This window comes from Ipomoea nil, unplaced genomic scaffold (assembly GCF_001879475.1).
Source record: "Ipomoea nil cultivar Tokyo-kokei standard unplaced genomic scaffold, Asagao_1.1 scaffold0706, whole genome shotgun sequence".
Taxonomy (NCBI): Eukaryota; Viridiplantae; Streptophyta; class Magnoliopsida; order Solanales; family Convolvulaceae; genus Ipomoea; species Ipomoea nil.
The window spans coordinates 684405-698987 of NW_017617134.1; the positions used below are offsets into that span (position 1 = coordinate 684405).

Sequence of the window (14583 nt, forward strand, 5' to 3'; positions counted from 1 at the left end):
ATTAATTTTAGGTTAAAAAAGGAAGGGGTAATTTTGACTCATCACTATCTTTTTTTCCCAGGAATTAAAATACCAGGGGGGACATGGGATTTTAATTCCATGAAAATGGGGAATTGCAATTCCATGGAATTGCAATTCCCTCCAACCAAACTACGAAATTTAATGGCCTTTGGAATTAGGTGGAAATTAAGTGGGAAGGGAATTTAAAATCCCTCCAACCAAACGCCCTGTCAATGGTCAATAGATTACACTGTACTGCAGAACTGAGAAATTTACTTGATCCAGTGTCCTCTAATTCAATTATGCCAATACACTTTTAATCTCTATTGTTATATAATTGCCAAAATCCATTAACATGAATTTATTTTTGTTTCATTTATAATCAATTTTCAAAGTTAAAAATGACGTTCACATAGAGAGAGAGAGAATGAATCTTCAACTATGACAGTTCACAGATGATTCTAAATGACAAATATATAATCTCGTAAAAAAGAGTTTGCTAATGGAGTTTAATAATTATATAATACCAAGAACTAAAAATGCAACATAATAAACAACTAAGGGGCTATATCTGTTTAAATCAACTAATAGAAACTAAATTTCAAAGTTGAAGATTTTGTAGTCAAGCGGCATAACTTTGATTCTTCCAAATGAGAAGTTATATGTTTGAACTCTAGCGTACACAGTGACTATTACATTGTAACAGAGTCAATATTGCTAAGAAAAAAAAACCCAACAAATATTGGTTTTTACCAAGAATAAATTAAACGACACTATGACACACTTTTTGCCAGTGTGTTATATGCCTTGCCAAACCCCAAAGTCTCCTTAGATTGCTCGAATCCCTATTTAACCTTCCCACGAAGCAAAACCTGTCAACTTTTTTCTTTGATTTGCATCTTTATTGATCCCTATATAAAGCTGCAACACAATCATTAATATATCACAACCATTTATTCTTCTCCATCTTCTACCCTTGAGAAAAATATTTGAAATAATTTAACAAATCCTTCTCTACTCAACATTAACCATGTATGCTGCTTACGAGGGTGTTGAGTACAGGTATTATAGGTCTGCCTCTAAGTTGACATGGTTAGCACAACTCTTTGGCCTCCTAGCTTTGATTCTTATGCTGGTTTGGCTGTTGCATTATCGGGAGGGCCTTGATCTTGATTCCGACGACAATCTAAACAGGATTTTCAATGTATGTATGATTTTTTTTCTTAAATTTTTATAACGAGAGAAACCAGCTTAAGTTATATTTATAGCTGAGAGACTCAAACAAAGAAGGCCAATAGGCCTGACCCTAGCTGACAGAGGTAAATTTAACTTTATCTATAGCTGACCAGCTCAAACTAAGAAGATGAATGAGCTGTTTCCGGAGTTGAACTTGTAACCTTGTGCTGATCTTTGTATAATTATCTTGTTTTTTTATGAGAAAATATTGAGTTTCAATTATTCTCAAAGTGGCGTCTAATTATTGATATTCCATGATTATATATATAGGTTCACCCATTTCTCATGTACTTTGGGTTCATCTTCTTTGCTGGTCAAGCGATGATGGCGTACAAGACAGTGATGGCAGCAAGGGATGTCCAAAAATTCACCCACATGCTATTCCACATGATTGCCATTTGTTTGGGGATTGTGGGAATACATGCCGTCTTCAAATTCCATGATAGGGCGAACATAGGGAATATGTATAGCTTGCATTCCTGGATTGGCATATCCACCTTCTCCTTATATATCTTGCAGGTACACATACTCTCCAAAAAACTGATTTCGAAGTGTTAGACCACCTGACCTAAAGTCAACACTTCAGCAGGTGGGAGTGGAACTCCCACCAACAGCATCTCAAAACTAGGGTTCGTCAGGCTAGGGTTCTGGGGGAACTTACGATTAGTATAGAAAAAAAAACCATAATTTTGGAGTCAGGTCATGAAGTGGCCTGAGCAGGGACACCTTTAAACTTGTACCATACTCAGACTAATTAATTCCCATTCGCACCAGACCGACCCAATTAAGGACAAAGTGCTGGTCAGATTGTTTTTTCGTACAGAGTGGGGGTTTGAGTTCTCTAACTCTATTAAGAGATGAGAGTGCACGATTACTCAGGTCAACTAAGCTGGTTATTAATTTTGAGTTTAATTGAGTTTTTGATTGGCAGTGGGTGATCGGTTTGGTGGTGTTTCTGTTCCCATATGCTAGCCAAGAAACAAGAAGTAGGTTGGCGCCGTGGCACATCACAGGCGGCCGTGCGCTACTGTACATGGCGATCTGCGCGGCGGAGACGGGGCTCATGCAGAAGGCTACTTTTCTTAAATTGCAGTTTACTCGCGAGTCAACCTTAATCAACATCCTCGGAGTAGTTATCCTCCTCTTTGGGATCAGCGTTGATATTTCTGTCGCCCTTTCTCGTTACGTCTAATATCTGATCTGGCTACAGCACTATTGTATCCATTCTTAATTATACATACGTGTGATGCTAATATTATTATTTATGCATGTAAGGGGCTAGGTAGAATGATATTGTTTTGGTGATTTAATTTTGTGTGCAAGAAATAATAAAAATGTATGTTCAATCAATCATGGGAATGGAAAAAAGTTACACTCTTGTAAGTGTTTGTTTTATTTACTAATTGTGAACAAAGTGTGTGTATATATATAGCGGGGTTCTGGTGTGGACCGTGTGGTAGTCTCCCCAGGTGCGACCGTGTAGAGGATGAACTCATACTAATGGCATACAACACGCATACATGGGGGACGCAGTGCACGTACATACACTTTGTGGTACACAACAGACTAGCTAGCACTTAGTGCATCACAAAAATATACTTGGTGTAAAAAATTTAAAAAATATCACCTTATTTTTTACTTCTCATTGATTTTCAGCCACTTGATGGTGCACCACATACTAACACTTAACACTTAATGCACCACAAAACTATACTATCTATTTGATATGTTTAGAAGGACAAAAATGCCACTACACTTTTTTTCCCTTTTCATTGATCACCAACCTTGCTTTATACCTTTAATTTCAATCTCACCATTTAACTTCATTTTGATCTTAAAAACCCATTTCACATCAATAGCCTTGTGACTCCGCAGAAGATTTGCTAGTTCCAACGTTCCATTTTTTTATTTTTTTTTTCAATTGAAGCATCTCCTCTTCCATAGCTTTCTTCCATTAGGATTTTGAATAGCTTCTTCAAATTTCAAAAGTTCAACTCCTACTAATAAAGTATAGTGAGCCAATGCACCATTACCATTGATTTTATCATCATGACTTAATTGCCTCATAATCTTGTAAATGCATTGACATTTGCCTTTGATGTCAATCTGATCCCCTTGGTTGTTCAGTGAGTGTCGTAACTGATGTTACAACACGAGGTTATGCTACTGTTTCTGTTGGAATTTCGGTAACAACATGTTCATCACCACAATTGCACTCAAGCATTTATATTCACCTTTAGAGATATCAACTAGAAACATTCTATTATGTGATAAATAAGTTTTATGAATTAGAGTACCTTGTTTATCAAAAATCGAGAATTGATTGGCCGGAATATTCATCACATACCCTTTTTCGGCCAATTGTCCTATGCTAATTAAGTATTTTACTCTTCATGTGTACATAGAAAACATTAGAAATGTACCTGTGATCTCCATTATATTCCTCAATGTGATGAGTATTTGCCATTTTCCCGATCACTGGAATGGTTCTACCCTCACCAAACTTGACAGTTATACGGAATGATTCGTCAAGCTCAGTGAACAACTCTTTCATGCCACACATATATATGATTCGTGCAGCCAATATCTAAATACCACGTGTGTCGATTTGGATTGTCATTTTATAAAACCATCAAACTAGCATGGTTTGTTTCAACATTTATCACTTCCAACACCATCCAAGTTACTAATCTCTTGTGCATAATTACCAGCCTGGTTGTCATTCTTGTACCAGCATTCATTTGCATAGTGGCCACGATTGTGACAACAGTGTCACTCTACATCTGATTTGACATGCTTCCCTTTGATGCATCCACGACCTCGACCTTTCGAAGTCGATCTGCGTGTTGGAGCTTGCATGTGTTGGAACACATGTTCTTTTTTTCACCACGACCTTTGTTGAAGTGATTGTCACTTCTTCCTCTACCTCTACCTGATTGAGGCTTGGGCTTAAAGAGATAGCTTCTCAAATTTGTTATCATTGTCATTCGACCTCAACTCGTGTACTTGCAATGAACCATACAATGACCTGATTGTTGTTAGATCATTAGCCTCACAGGTCGTCATTGTTTTTTCTTTTTTTATTAATAATAAATAAGTAGACTTTCATTTATAAGTATTATTTTTTTTTTTTCATAAGTAACTTTTTAACTCTTATTATATTTTTCTCATAAATACTTTCAATTTATTCTTGATTAATATTACACATTTTCTCAAAAGCAATTGTTTAACTCCTACATTTTACGGAGTATATTTTAATTTAGAAGTATTATATTTTTCTTTAAAATATTATATTTTTTCTTCAATTCAAAAGTATTTCACTTCCTAGTAATAAACAATTTATTCCTATTATATTTTTTAACATAAATATTACATTTTTATCTTGATATGAACATTCCGACGAATCACAGGAAACATTCTTTACATACCTTCATACTGTCGGTTGTCAAGATCGAACTAACCCAAAAATCCAAAATATATATGCTCTCGTTTTACTGTTCTAGAACAAATTAAAAGAAAAAAAAGAGAGAGAGAGAGAGAGAGAGAGAGAAAAGATGCAAAAGGCATTCCTTGGAACAGCAGTAATTGAATAAAGAACATATCCTTAGGATGAACAAAATGTTTTCGCATGAAAGAATAAATTAAACGACACACTGATGATGATTTCCGCCGCATGACACTTTTTTGCCACTGTGTTATATATGCCTTGCCAAACTCCAAAGTCTCCTTAGCTTGCTCGAATCCCTATTTAACCTTCCCACGAAGCAAAACCAAAATTCCACTTTTTTCTTTGATTCTCCAAAAAAAAAAAAAAAAAAAAAAAAAAAAAAAAATTCTTTGATTTGCATCTTTACAAATTGATCCCTATATAAAGCTGCAGCCCTGTTGCAACAAAATCATTATATCACAATCATTCATTGTTCTCCATCTTTTACCCTTCAAAAAAATATTTGAAATAATTTAACAAATTCTTTTCCACTGAAACGTGCATTAACCATGTATGCTTACAAGGATGGTGATCGAGTACATGTATTATAGGTCTGTCTCTAGTTTTTAAGATGTTGTTGGTAGGAGTCGAACCCCCACCAACTGTACCGCTGAATTAGGTTCCCCAAGTTCAAAAGAAGTATGGAGATTGGTCCTTTGTATGCCCGCAAAGACTCTTAGATAGGGGTTCTGGGAACTTAATATTAGTAAAAAAAAAAAAAAAAGGAACGTAACTCATGATTTCTGACTAATTTTTCTGTTGGGACCGTGACTTTGATGGTCGAGTTTAGCATCCTGCTATCAAACCATGATGCTATGGCTTACCATGGAATGATGTGGTTAGTCAACATCCTCTTTGGCATCAAGGTTGATGTTTTTGTCGCTCTTTGGCATCAGCATTGATGCCTAATATCTTAATTTTTAATATAATATAATTATTATATATGCATGTATGTGACTAGGTAGAATGACATTGTTTTTGTGTGGGAACTATGTACAAAGTAGGTAGATTCCTTGTGCGCACTGGCATTTGGCCCTGTCCGCTGAACCCATTGAGTCGCCCGTGACTAGGTAGAATTACATCCTCCCAAATACTCTGTCGGGCAGGGGTGTGGAGGACCCTTAGGATTGGAGATTCAGCTTTTAGGAGAATGACGTTGTTTTGGTGATTAATTAATTATATTTTGTGTGCAATAAATAATAAAATGCATGTACGTACAATCAATATGGGAATGGAAAATCAAATGGCTTGTGGTCCACTGGTATTGGATTGCTCTCCTATGTAGAAGGTTTAGGTTTCGAGCCTCATTGTAGGCGTATCCCCCTTCCTTTGTAATATAAAAAAAATGGTATCGAATCCCTCCTCTATGTGGGAGGTCTAGGTTTTGAGCATTCTTGTAGGCATAGACTATATGAGTGTCCCCCTTCGTTCGTTTGTAATAAAAAAATATGGGAATGGAAAAGTGTTTGTTGTATTTAGTAATTGTGAACAAAGTACAACTACACAACTTCTCTCGACAACATTAACTTGTTGCTTTCATCCATACAATATTGCTTGTTTTCCACCTACATCTATCATCAAGAAGAGTAGTATCCATTTGTATAGCAGTCCTTTATGAACTCACTTTTGTCAATTAAATTCACTTCTTTTCCGTAAAAGTACCAATCGCTTATTGCCTTCGAATCAAGCTGTAGATATAACAAATTAAAGTGAATTTTATTAGAATCTATCCATAACCCAATATATTATAACTTATATTTTCTTATAAATCGTCATGCCGGGTTTTGTAGCTCATTACCACATTGTTCACTTGGCTATTAGGGTTAGCCCAATAACCAGTGGCAATCTCTGTATGAAAGAAGCAGTTATTGATGAAGATTCCAACTGATGGTTTGTTGGGCAACGCATCCAATAGTTGCAATCTGAAACCTAAAACCATGGAAAACACAAAGGCATTCAATAAGGCAAATTATATCATGGACCAGTTTTCGTCTTGCATTGTGGACCGGTTCAAAATGACATTTAGACATAATAATATATAAATTGCAGACACAAAATTCTAGGCATGAGACTAACCTTTCAGGCCTTCATATATAGGTGTAGCCAACTGTACGTGCTCTCTAATGGTTCTGTTGGCCGCGACAAAACTCTCATGCATCGAAATATTTATCTGACAAATTAATGTTGTTGATTAGGGTTTATGTTTTAATTTGTGTTTTTTGCATCTCAAACTTGTTGATCGAAATGAGGGGAGGGGGACTAGTCAAACACACCGTAGTTAACAGCCATTTACCAAACACCTCCTTAATGATAAATACCTGATGTTTATCATATGACGACATCAAAATGAACATTGGGGTCTTCATACCATCCATCAAGTATTGTGGGAACATGCACTGCAAATGATTTGATTTGATTATTATATGTATATAGATATAGATAGATAGGTATATATATATATATATATATATATATATATATATATATATAATAGCTCTTACAAGATATGGCTTATCTTTCATTTTCTGAGTGCATGTCTGAGGTAGCATCCCAGTAGAATTCTATAGTCATGAGTCAATAAGCACAAATAAGAAAACAAGGAAAAAATATAAATATAAATTAAAATCGATCAAGAATAGGAAATTGGAAAAAAGGATCATACGTGTAGAGAAACAACATTCTTGAACGTTAATTCAAATCCTTCGACTTGTTTGGGATTATCTTTTTTCCTGAAATGTTGCAGTTTGGAAATTTTAGGTATTACTTTTATAAGGATGATGCTATATATATATATATATATATATATATATATATATATATTTGGTACATCTATCAAAGTTTTATATTTTTAAACCGAGTTTAAATCTTACACGTGGATAAAATAGCCACCATCCATAAGGCATTTGAATCTCCGAGTGTTTGGCAGGAGCTTACGAAAACGATCACAATGCAATGCTACAGATACTGCTCCAGCAGAACCACCAGTAAGAAATACCTATCAGACAAATTAAGTGTTAGTCCCGGGTTACGGGCTTGACCCGGATCGCTCTTGTTCTTTTCTTGGGGTGGTTAGTCCCGGATTATATTTCTAATATATCCATCAAAGATTACATACCTGTTTAGCATTCTTCAATCCCTTGTTCAATAATTCATCCGTTATCACATTAAAGATCCTTTTACCTCTGAAGTAAAGGTTATCAACCTATATGCAATGTATTGAAACATTAATTATTGTTATTCCAAATATATGTAAATACAGAAGTCGTTAAAGGCTGGCTTACTGGCTCTTCAACATCTCCGGTAAATGAGGATCCATCACAATATCTTATGACGACCAAGTTCCAGTTGACAAATTCTGCACAAATAAATACGAACAAAACTAATGTTAATATATGATAAGCCATTAAATGAGGAAAAAAATGGTGAAATAATGGGACTTGCCAGAAGGATTATATGCTGGATCGCGGTTTAGAATGCCATAAAATCCAAAGTCATAATCCCCAGGGAAGAAAGGGTTCATCATCATATGTTTGGATGAACCCTTGTGTTCCAGTGTACGCAATTTGCATTCCTCTATACTCTCGCACCATGCTCCGCCCTAAATTCATAGGTAAATTACAATTACTCAACGGTCCATTATGTGGGAGGACCTGTGTGTGTAATATCCACAAAGAGCCACCCCTACAATAAGGTGAAACTCTCACATTTTCCTACACTGAGGCTGTTAGTGCTCAATTTTGCATTCTTACCAGCAATCTATCGCCCAGAAACTAACTAACTGAGCTACCCCCAGGAACTAACTAACTGAGCGACCTATGAGGTAGAATCATACTGCTGGAAATTATTGAATTTTCGACTACCTGAAAGTGGGTATCCGGAAAAATCTTTATTACTATTTCCGACCACTTTTTACTTACGACTTGATTTAAGATCACTTTCTGGTGGTTGAAAATTCCATAATTTCCAACAGTGTTATATGCATTTTCTAATATTACATTTTAAAGAAATCTTAGTCCTAACCGAAAACAAATTAAAACGTTACACACATGCATTCGCTTACCTCCATGTAAATCAACCAATTATCTTTGTTTTCCACGGTACCTTCTACGAAATGGTATGCAGGGGGGCTTCCATCAAGACAAACTGCATAAAAAAAGTTTAACCACATTACCTTAATATATTGCATGGTAATTTTAATTACTTAAATTGCAAAAAGTAGGGTAAACAAAGGTTTTACCAGCTCCCATAGCCTTGGCCTTTTCAGGAAATATTAAAGGATAAAAATTAGCTTTAGTTTGCAGTACAAGCAATGCAGCACAGACAAGTAGGGTTAGCCATTGATGGCAGTTCTGTGCTATTGCCATATTGATACAAATTAAAGCCAAATGGGGACGTAGAGGTGATGATTATATCACCACCCCCACTGTGTTGGAAGGACTCAATGAGAAAAGAAAACAGACAATATATAGAGAAAATGAATAAGTTGTGGTTGATGGAGAAGGAGAAATGGAGGAGTATATATAGTAGAAAAGGGGTGGGGGGAAATATAAGAAGTTGTTCCTACAATTAAGGTACACTTCATATTACTAATTCAAATGTCCTAATAGCGTGGGGTAGATCGAATAATAAGTTCAACTTTGTCTTTATTAATTTCCTTAGCTTATAGATGTTACGTTCATGCATGCATGATTCATTTAAAAATGAGTAAATACTCAAAATGGTCCCTTGACTATAGCTAAATTTACAAATTGGTTCTCGACTTTCAATTTCAACCAATTAAGTCCTTAACTTTACAATTTTAACACGATTTGATCATCTGTCTATTTGACCGTTTGTTGACCGTGATCTTTGAGGATATATATGTAATTTCATGGTCCATCGTTGATTTTTTAAGGTTCCGGTTACATTTCCAGACCGCACTGTTACATTTGAATCCACTGCCGAAAGCAATATGCCAAATCCTGACGCCTTTCTTCATCATCCCTTTCGATTTCAATGTAGTTGAGTTCGTACCAGACCAAAGAAGACAACGTGTTTTCGAACCACAATCTGCCAAGTCCATATGCTCCGAAGAGAGTTGCAGGTTCTTCTGGAGATTGTCGATGACAGCGCGGCCACCGACGTTGATGCAGAAGTGTTCGAAGGCTTGTTTGAAGTCTGGAATGTAGGGTTTCCATTTAGGATTGAAGATTTTCCAGCCGACGATGGACCATGAAATTACATATATATCCTCAAAGATCACGATCAACAAACGGTTAAATAGACGGAGGACTAAATCGTGTTAAAATTGCAAAGTTAAGGATTTAATTGGTTGAAATTGAAAGTCGAGGACCAATTTGTGAATTTAGCTATAGTTGAGCGACTATTTTGGGTATTTACTCTTTAAAAATTTCAAGGGTGTTGTAATGTTTGTGCCCGTTGGCCTTTAGCTCTTAACCGGTGATTGCAGGATTGGATTACAATGTAAAGATAAAAGTGAAGTGAGTGTAGAACAATAGACAAGGAGAGCCAAGACAAGGGATTCTTATTCAACCATCTCTGTATTCCATACAACCATAACACATCTATATATAATATACAAATGTAACGGAAGACATAATGCAGCCATTAATCACTTAACCGTTACATAATCAATACTAATGATGGCCACAATAAAAACATATTTATAACACTCCCCCTTGGACATTATTTGGCTACGATCTTGCCTCATTAAAAACTTGCTAGGAAAACCCTGTGGAAAAAACCTAGACAATAAGAGAGTACAATAGAAAATATATTCATGCCTCATTAAAAACTTCACTAGGAAAACCACGTGGGAAAAAACCTAGATGAAGAAAAGAGTACATGATATATGTAAAAACATATATTGTATTGGTCGCCTCATTAAAAACCTTAACTTAAGAAAACCCTATGGGAAAAACTTAGTTAAGGGAAAAATAGTACACCATTAGCCTTCAGGGCATAATCTGCATAATCTTCAGGATTTTAGAGTTTGTTCATTTATTAACCAATTATTTTGCAATTTTCCCCATTGTCATTACTATATCATACTCATGCCTTGTTAAAAACCACACTAGTGAAGAAAAGAGTACATGGTATGTATATGCTGCAAAAAGTATAACTATTAGTCCTTTTAAGACCCAATTTACATGATTGACCAATCTACAGGATTGATTCGAGTGAATGTACTTCATGTCTCCCCCTGAAGATAACAATCTTCAGATTCTATATTTCCTGTAAATCATTGTTTCTAAAGGGTGTAGAGAAGGGATATGGTATAATCTTTCAGGATTGTCATTAGAATTTATCATATTTTCTCATGATCATCTGGACCAATAAAATTATTTATAGTTTATATTTTGTTGCTCCCCCTAAATATAATAATTTTTCTTTATCTACCCATATCAATCTTATGGATATTTTGTAGGTATATATTTGCTAACTTGTCACTGGAGCAAACCTTCTGAACAAATATTTTATCACTTTTCTGGAGTTCATGTGGATCAAGGTATTTTATATCATGAAAAAATATATACATTTTTATCTATAACAAGTATGATGACTTCATGCCAAAAAGCATCACTACGAGTATTTTTACCTTGATTTGCTATTCGTTATCTTATCTCATAACTTAACATCATCAAACTCTTTATATATTTCATTGATGTTTATACTATAAATATTGACTGAGATAATAAATAAGTCCATTATCAACTCTTTATTGAGCACATAATGGTACATATTATTCCTTCTATATGAGGATAATAACCCCATTCGCAACTCTCTAAAAAGTAAATAATGACACTTAAATAAATCCTCATTTCGGGAATTATATATCCATTAGGGATTTTCAAGATAAACTAGAGGATATATTTAGGATATTTTCAAGAGGAAACGATATTTGAGTTTTCCAATCACATATAACATTACTAGGCATGTTTATGATAATATATTTTCATACTTTGTTATGGGGGAGAAAATACATTTAAAAGATCATAGTTAGTAACTTACTAACTTCTATACTTCTTATTTTGTGATTTTCATTAATCACATTTTGAGAAAATCCATCAAGGATTTTAAATATAAGTAACAAGTTACCCATATAAATATGTGATAACTATAACTATTAGCTACATATCTAATTTATTTACTGCTAGTTTTATTAAATAGCGGAATATAAAGCCATGATTAATATTGGGTCTCTGCGAAAACCCTCCACTCACCTTTTATTAGCGAATTCTGATTTGTATGCCTTAATTGCTATTTTCTATGAAAACAGTTAGCACGCTGCAGGCGTTATACTACTATTTTCATTTCTGGATCCAGACTTAAGTATTTATGAGCAATAGAGGCAAAATATGTTGTCGACAACTGTAACATCTTTGTAGATATCTTTTATACACATGGCAATTTTGTATCAACCAAATATATGGCATTTCCCAAGATTATTTGAATTTGGTTGTTCCGCTTCCCCAGTATTTTAGTTGTTTGGTGCACCTACAATTTTACTGGGGGTTTTCGCCTTCTAGACGAATATCTTCAGGATAAAATTTTCTATATTTCTGGAGTGACGAAATTTCTATACTAGATCTAGTTTTGTAAATTCTTAAACCAATATATGCTTCCTGCATAATGGTAGAAATATTTAGTCCTAGTTGGGGATTTCAACTCTTAATATATATGAAATATTTTCTATGGACTTAGTCACTCTTTGAGATTTCTAGCAGATAATTTGTTCAATGTCTGAACTTCTGGTTCTATAAGGCTAGTACATGGGTTTGAAGATTTTTATCAATTTTTCGGCATTTAATTAATTAGAAATTTCAAATCTCTCCCTAATGTCGAGAAAAGATCTTATAATGCAACCAACATCACTGTTGATTTCTCATGATGGGATATAGCTAGAAGGATTGCATACTAAAAAAATTAACGCAGATAGGGAAATGCATCTTGTACTAGCGTATGCGATATGTAGTGGATCAGCATATTGGTGTTTTAATTTTGAAGGTCCCCAACAAAATATTTCCTCCAAAATTGCTTAATTTGCTTTCCGAACAAAGCTCTATTAAGATTTAGAGATTTGGTTAAAAAATATGATATTGTTTATCTTAAATATTTGTTTCATGAAAATTAGAGAAACAAGTGGAGTACTCAACATAGTATGTAGTGTGGAGTGAACTAACCAACATATCATAATTTCGTCTACGGATCATGTTTTCTATCAATTTGGATTCATGACAGATATTTTTTTTTTTTTTTTTTTTTGACAATTTGCCATAGTAAAATATCAAGTGATATACACATGCATACAATTGCCAATATAAGAGAATTATAAAATATTGTCTTTTGAGAAAAAAAAAACACTTATCTGGTTTGTTTCAGAATACTGTTTGACAATTGTATGGCCATCGCATGATCTCTTCTAATGTTGGTAATTGCCGATGTTGCCTCTTACATGTTTGATAAGGATAATAAAACTATCATAGATTGTTATTACGATAATCATTGCAATCAAAATGAAATGTGCCAATTATTAATCTTGGAGTTTTTATGAACGTACATGACTCCAATTTCGCAATATAGTTTCTTAAACAAATTGCCATAGTAAAATAATGCACATGTTATCTTCAAAAGAAAAACCTTATCTTGGCTCATCCAGGGTGTTATGCTAGTAAAGCATAGAGTACAAGCAGCTCATTTCCAAATAAATTGTATAACATAATCACAATTTGATGTCTGAGCGTATTCAATAATTTGAATGGCAATTTGAAAGCAATATATTTCTCAATGCTTAAAAAAAATCAAATTGCAGCCCCAAAACAATTTATACATTGATATGTATATCATAAAAGATTAAATAATCATAAGCCCAAATATAATAACCAATTAGAAGAAGGCATAAAATATTATGATCCATGTTAAAAGAAATAAGGTCAAATTTTAGTCCAAAAACTCATGACCCACTTTATAATTTCCGGAGGTGGCCCAAATCCGGGTCCAATTAATAAATTTAGGGTAAAACCCTTTTATTCAAGCATACTGCGTTCAACTCTACGGATCGCCCTTGCCACTGTCGAACAAAGCTGCCCGCCGCAGTCTACACGTAGCAACGCCAACAACCGCCGAGATCACCACCGATCCTCCCTCACCGGAGCGCTGAACAGCCTCCTAGCCCACGGCCTGAGCGCCGGCGACAACCATCGTCAGACGCCATCGCTGCCGCGGTTATGGCGATGTTTATTGAGGAAAGCTGAGCGATGGCCGCTCTGTCACCGCGAAGAGGCTCAAAAATGTTACTGGCGACGACTCCGAGCTCTAGGCGGATAACGGCGGCGGAAGATCGGACAAAAACAGGTTTTTTGTTTTTTTTTGTTTTTTTTAAAAAAACATATATTACAGGAGTATACATACGAAAAAACTTTTCTGTTTTTGTTCATTATTCCATGTATTTTGGTTTTGATTTCTATGCGTCAAAGCCAAAAAGCCAGAATGTTAATTCTGATCTATCTATTTCAATTTTTGTTTTTCCAAAAAAAATATGTGTATATTTCGAATTTAGTTTTTCGGAAAAAAAAAAAAACTGTATATATGTGCGAGAAGAAAAAAATTTCCAGAATATTTCTTAGGCATAATAAACTATGACCACAATTCATGAGTTTTACAAAAAAAAATTGAAACAAAATACATTATGCATATCATCATATTTCCAAATTTTCATGTATGTTTATGCTTGAACATATTGATTTGCATATAAAATATAGGGCAGAAACATATTCCACATAAGCTGAATTTCATAGTAAACAGCAACCGAACGCCAAATACTAATATAATATGTATAAAAAAATGCATAAAATTACCGT

General features: G+C 34.6%; 2 protein-coding genes across 2 annotated transcripts; one reads left to right on the forward strand and one right to left on the reverse strand.

The window, feature by feature from the left end:
- Positions 1 to 905: 905 nt before the first annotated feature.
- LOC109176543 (probable transmembrane ascorbate ferrireductase 3) lies at positions 906 to 2631 on the forward strand. Its single transcript, XM_019326007.1, has 3 exons — positions 906 to 1204; positions 1507 to 1755; positions 2168 to 2631. The coding sequence occupies exons 1-3, from the start codon at positions 1031 to 1033 to the stop codon at positions 2426 to 2428; spliced, it is 684 nt and encodes a 227-aa protein (XP_019181552.1). The 5' UTR covers positions 906 to 1030; the 3' UTR covers positions 2429 to 2631.
- Positions 2632 to 6172: 3541 nt separating this feature from the next.
- LOC109176542 (pectin acetylesterase 7-like) lies at positions 6173 to 9207 on the reverse strand. The gene is made up of 12 exons (XM_019326006.1): positions 8961 to 9207; positions 8784 to 8866; positions 8165 to 8321; positions 8005 to 8078; positions 7839 to 7925; positions 7594 to 7718; positions 7386 to 7452; positions 7225 to 7284; positions 7042 to 7119; positions 6800 to 6893; positions 6522 to 6652; positions 6173 to 6411 (listed from the first exon to the last, which is right to left on the reverse strand). The coding sequence occupies exons 1-12, from the start codon at positions 9085 to 9087 to the stop codon at positions 6301 to 6303; spliced, it is 1194 nt and encodes a 397-aa protein (XP_019181551.1). The 5' UTR covers positions 9088 to 9207; the 3' UTR covers positions 6173 to 6300.
- Between the last annotated feature and the right edge of the window lie 5376 nt (positions 9208 to 14583).

Bases quoted from the DNA above. Each gene is read 5' to 3' on its own strand.
- LOC109176543 (XM_019326007.1), top strand. From the start codon at position 1,031: ATGTATGCTGCTTACGAGGGTGTTGAGTACAGGTATTATAGGTCTGCC. The intron at 1,205-1,506 runs GTATGTATGATT...TTATATATATAG, and splicing joins ATCTAAACAGGATTTTCAAT to GTTCACCCATTTCTCATGTA. The intron at 1,756-2,167 runs GTACACATACTC...TTTGATTGGCAG, and splicing joins TCTCCTTATATATCTTGCAG to TGGGTGATCGGTTTGGTGGT.
- LOC109176542 (XM_019326006.1), bottom strand. From the start codon at position 9,087: ATGGCAATAGCACAGAACTGCCATCAATGGCTAACCCTACTTGTCTGT. The intron at 8,322-8,783 runs GTAAGCGAATGC...CTATGAATTTAG, and splicing joins ATTGGTTGATTTACATGGAG to GGCGGAGCATGGTGCGAGAG. The intron at 8,079-8,164 runs GCAAGTCCCATT...TTATTTGTGCAG, and splicing joins TCCAGCATATAATCCTTCTG to AATTTGTCAACTGGAACTTG.